At 35.6% G+C, this 4,500-nt stretch overlaps 1 protein-coding gene across 1 annotated transcript; it reads left to right on the top strand.

Moving 5' to 3' along the window:
- Positions 1–3,363: 3,363 nt before the first annotated feature.
- On the top strand, positions 3,364–4,269 carry LOC113292910 (germin-like protein subfamily T member 2). Its single transcript, XM_026541725.1, has one exon. It carries the CDS (start codon positions 3,402–3,404, stop codon positions 4,095–4,097), a length of 696 nt encoding a protein of 231 aa, XP_026397510.1. The 5' UTR covers positions 3,364–3,401; the 3' UTR covers positions 4,098–4,269.
- Positions 4,270–4,500: the final 231 nt, after the last annotated feature.

A 4,500-nucleotide genomic window follows, 5' to 3' on the forward strand; every position in this document is an offset into this window, starting at 1 on the left:
AGATTTTGGCTAAGAACTTGCAAGTTGATGTGAACGTCATCGCTATTATAAAGTCAAAGTTCCGTAACTTGACAAACTAGCTCATTGTGTGGTTCTTCCTTATAAGCAGTATCGTATCGTATCTGTATCTGCATCTCATTAACTGTTTAAGTTTGTAATAAGGGACTGACCGATAGTCCCCTTCCTTTATTAATGAAGTATGTTTCTTAAGTTTAGAATCCATCTCAGGATTGTAATAAGGGACTGACCGATAGTGCAAAAGTTGGTGATTCTTTACGATTCACATGTGTTCCTAACAAGTGAATCACGGTTCAACACTACCAATAAGAATATTGTAGTTAAGCTCGAGGATGATAACCAAGTGATGTCTATTGCAGCAGGAAATTATGTATCTGGCCCCCCTATAGCGAGATTAAAGCTTCCTCGTGATGCAGACGCAGATACCATAAAAGCTGTTTCTGTTAATGGTACAATTCTTATTAGTATTAAGAAGATAAATAAATTAAAAACAAACAAGATTATGGTTTTTACCTTGGTAACTTTCTGTGAGGGTTTAGTTTTTGGAGCTATATATAAAGACAATGATCATTGGTTATAATTTTTCCTTTTGTTTATTAGCATGCTTAGTTGGTTAATTGTACAAGGCTCATGGACTGGAGTAACATTATTATTCTGTCAACGGGCCGTGAGTTATAACCGAAAGGTGTCACTATCTATTCACAAAAAAAATCCATCAAAATAAAGTAACACAAAATCCCCAAATAATATGAGTATTTGGGGTTTTTGTATCAATATCAACTATTATCATCATCAACCACCACCACTACCATCATCATATCCACCATCAATATATAACAGCACTATCATCATCGACCATTACCATCACCAACCACCACCACCATATCCACCATCAACTATCACTACTAGCAACCAACACCATATCCACCAACAAATACTAACACTACCATCACCATAAAAAGCACCACCACCAACCAAGACCGCCACTAACTAGACACAGTACCATTAAAATTTTGTTTCATTATAAACTTACCGTTTCATCATTAAAATCTTTGATTTCATGATCAAAAAAATAGGCAAAAATAAGATGAAACCAAATTTGGTTTCATCACAAAATTTGGTGAAACCAATTTTGGTTTCGTCATAAAATTTGATGAAACCGATTTTGTTTAGGATTTTTGTATCAATTTTTAAAAAAATTGAGGTTTTTGTATCAATTTTGTTTAATATGGAGTTCTAATGGATCCCAACATTTGAATCGAGTTTTTATACTCCAAATTTGGTCACCTCGGTGTTTTACTACTGGTTCTGTTAAGTTTATCGTACTATGTTTATTGTTTTGATTGAAATTCATGTTTTGATTAGTTTTTTTAGTTTTAGATAATTTGATCAGTGTGTCCAATGGTACGATATTGGCTCGGCTGCCGCGCACCTTGTTTCCACCATTGTAGGTTGTGGTACGTAAAGACCGTTATAACTTACAAGGTCCCTGCTATATGTAGGTTGGGGTAAGGAGCGTGATCAGGTCTGACCACGCGGAATTTCCATAACCAGTTTTCCATTTTGGCATGATCTATCTTTGGAGTAGAATCAATTTGCTAGTGGCTTTGCTGCCACGCACCTAGTTCCCACCATTGTAGATTGTGGTAAGCCCATGATAGAAAAACACAAAAAATGTAGGTCAGGTCCCTGCTATAGGAATAGATTTAATTTGCCTATAGATGATAGTTATTTTTCTTGTCCATTGTAGGTTGTGGTAAGGACTATTATATGTAACAATTAGTTGTTTTTTTTTTTTTGAACCATGTATTGTATTAACAATTAGTGTTGTGTGCGTGGCATTTAATAACTTAAATAAGGTCAAGCACGGAATATTGCATTCCATCTTACCTTTGTTCATGAGTAAAGATTGCCTTTAGTTCCCCTGGTAAATTCATTTTGTTTCATCTCCTCTGAAATTGATAGGGGTTAAGGTCTTAGAAAAAACACACCACTGGTAAATTAAGATATTTTTCTAAAGAAACTTCATCCGGATGCAAAGGTGCTGCTTACTTTTAAAGATGACATGGCTGTCATCTTGACCCTGCTTTTAATGACGCGTCATATAAAAAATCCAAAATTGTTTTTCTTAAATGTACCGAAATCTAATTTCACTGTAATATTTCTTGGGATACATCATACATTGAAGATGATTTTTAGTTAAAAAGGTGAACTTGGTAAAATTTAATTATGTCCCAGATAGATCAATGATGTGATATGTAGTGAACATATGTACTAATGTCGTTTTTAGATTACCACTGAAACAGATAATTTTCCACTAATACATAGTTTAGTGCATAGGGCAATGAAATGGAAAACACACTGAGTTTCTTAGATAATTTGCTAGTATCTTGCAAGTTATAGGAGTTTCTCCTCCGGTTCTAGATGGTTTGGAAAATACGAGAATTAATATGGTCACTCAGTTCAGATGGCGTTTTTAGTGTCAAGTCTTTGTATACTAAACTGAATTCAAATGCAGGAATCGATAATTTCCCTCATTCTTTCGTATGGAATAAAATCATACCTCCAATGGTAAATTTTCTCATTTGGTGTGCGGTGCACGGGAAGTTAAAGACTATTGATGTTCTTGCTAGAAAGGGGGTTATTTTTGAAGGTGGCTGCATTTTATGTGGAAACGCTTTTGAAATTGCTGATCATATCTTCTTACACTGTATGGTTGCTAATAGGATTTGGTCGCAGTTAACTCCTTCAAACTGGGCATGGTCATTTCCAAAAAGTCTGTATGATCTCTCTTTCTGTTGGGATTTTAACTATTTTTCTAGCACAGATAAGCTTTATTGGTCTCTCATTTCAGCTGCAGTGGTCTGGATACTTTGGAAAGAAAGAAACGCACGTACCTTTAATACAAAGCATACTTTCAAGACAGACTCTGACTAAGGATATGAAGTTAAGTCTTGAGTAATTTCTTGGGCTTCTGCGTTTGGTTTTCAAGCGCACCTGAACTTCTCTTTTACTGTCCAAAATTGGGACAATCTTTTTATGTAAATTTTACATTTTCTACTTTTGCTTTTGGTTCTGCTACCCCTGGTAGCTTTCATTGTAAATTATTTCTTCTAATAATATCTCTCTTTCAATAAAAAAAAAAAAAAAAGAGTTCTTAGTTTTACTTTCCACTAAAGGTTTCAGAAATTACACTGTACTAATCAATAGGTAAAAATCGTACATCAAATAAACAGATCTGCACTATGAGCTGAAGTTTAATTTTGGTTTTCAACTGCATTTTCGTACACAACTTGTGTATATAAATAGTGGCACACGCAACATAACTTTCATACAACTCAAAAACATTTCTTTCTACACTAAATCACAAAGAAAGAAAAGCCATGGCTGCTGCTAAGTTTAGTATCAAAACAACATCATCATTCTTCCTAGTTCTCTGTTTATCTACGATCCTGTTTTTTACTTTGTCATGCTTTTCTGCTGATCCCGACCCGCTACAAGACTTTTGTGTTGCTGACTTAAAATCCACCACAACTGTTGTTAATGGATTTCCTTGCAAGCCGGTATCTCAAGTTACATCAAATGATTTCTTTTACAGTGGCTTGATGAATGGATCGAGCACAGCCAATCCCTTAGGCATTGGAATTAGTCCCGCTGATGTTAACAACTTCCCTGGGGTAAACACCCTTGGACTTGCGGTAGCACGAGTTGACTTTGCAGCTGGTGGGTATATTCCACTTCATTCACACCCTCGGGCAAGTGAAGTTATATACATCATCAGTGGGGAAATCCATATTGGGTTCGTTAGTACTACCAACGTTTTCTACTCAAAGGTTCTGAAGTCTGGGGAGTTATCGATTATTCCCAGAGGACTTGTGCACTCTGTATCGAACGCCGGACAGGAAAAGGCTGTTATGATAGCTACTTTCAATAGTCAGCAACCCGGATTTGCAAAAATTCCTAGTAACCTCTTTGCTTCTAACCCAACAATCCCCAATGAGATTTTGGCTAAGAACTTCCAAGTTGATGTGAACGTGATTGCTATCATAAAGTCAAAGTTTGGTAACTTAATAAACTAGCATAATGTGGTTCTTCCTTGTAACTTGAAAGCAGTATCGTATCTGTATCTCTGTAACTCTAAGTTTGTAATAAGGGACTGACAGATCGTCCCCATGCTTTATTAATGAATTATGTTTCCTAAAATTAGTTTCCTTAAATCTTATATATGATTGTATGCATCACATAGTGAATTTTTCATGACCCTTATTGAGATAATAAGATGCTATATAGGATAATTTTTATATCAAGATCTTGTTATTGCTGAGATGTGTGTACGAGAAGATGCTACCAAAAGACCTCTTATAACACATGTTGTGACTACTCTTTCGCATGTACGTATGTCTCGAAAGCTTAAGGAGAAGCATGATGTACAATCGAAGCTGATCGGTTAATTAACTCGTTCGACCATGACTCAGAGATTAC

Source organism: Papaver somniferum, chromosome 7, assembly GCF_003573695.1.
Source record: "Papaver somniferum cultivar HN1 chromosome 7, ASM357369v1, whole genome shotgun sequence".
In the NCBI taxonomy this organism is placed as follows: domain Eukaryota; kingdom Viridiplantae; phylum Streptophyta; class Magnoliopsida; order Ranunculales; family Papaveraceae; genus Papaver; species Papaver somniferum.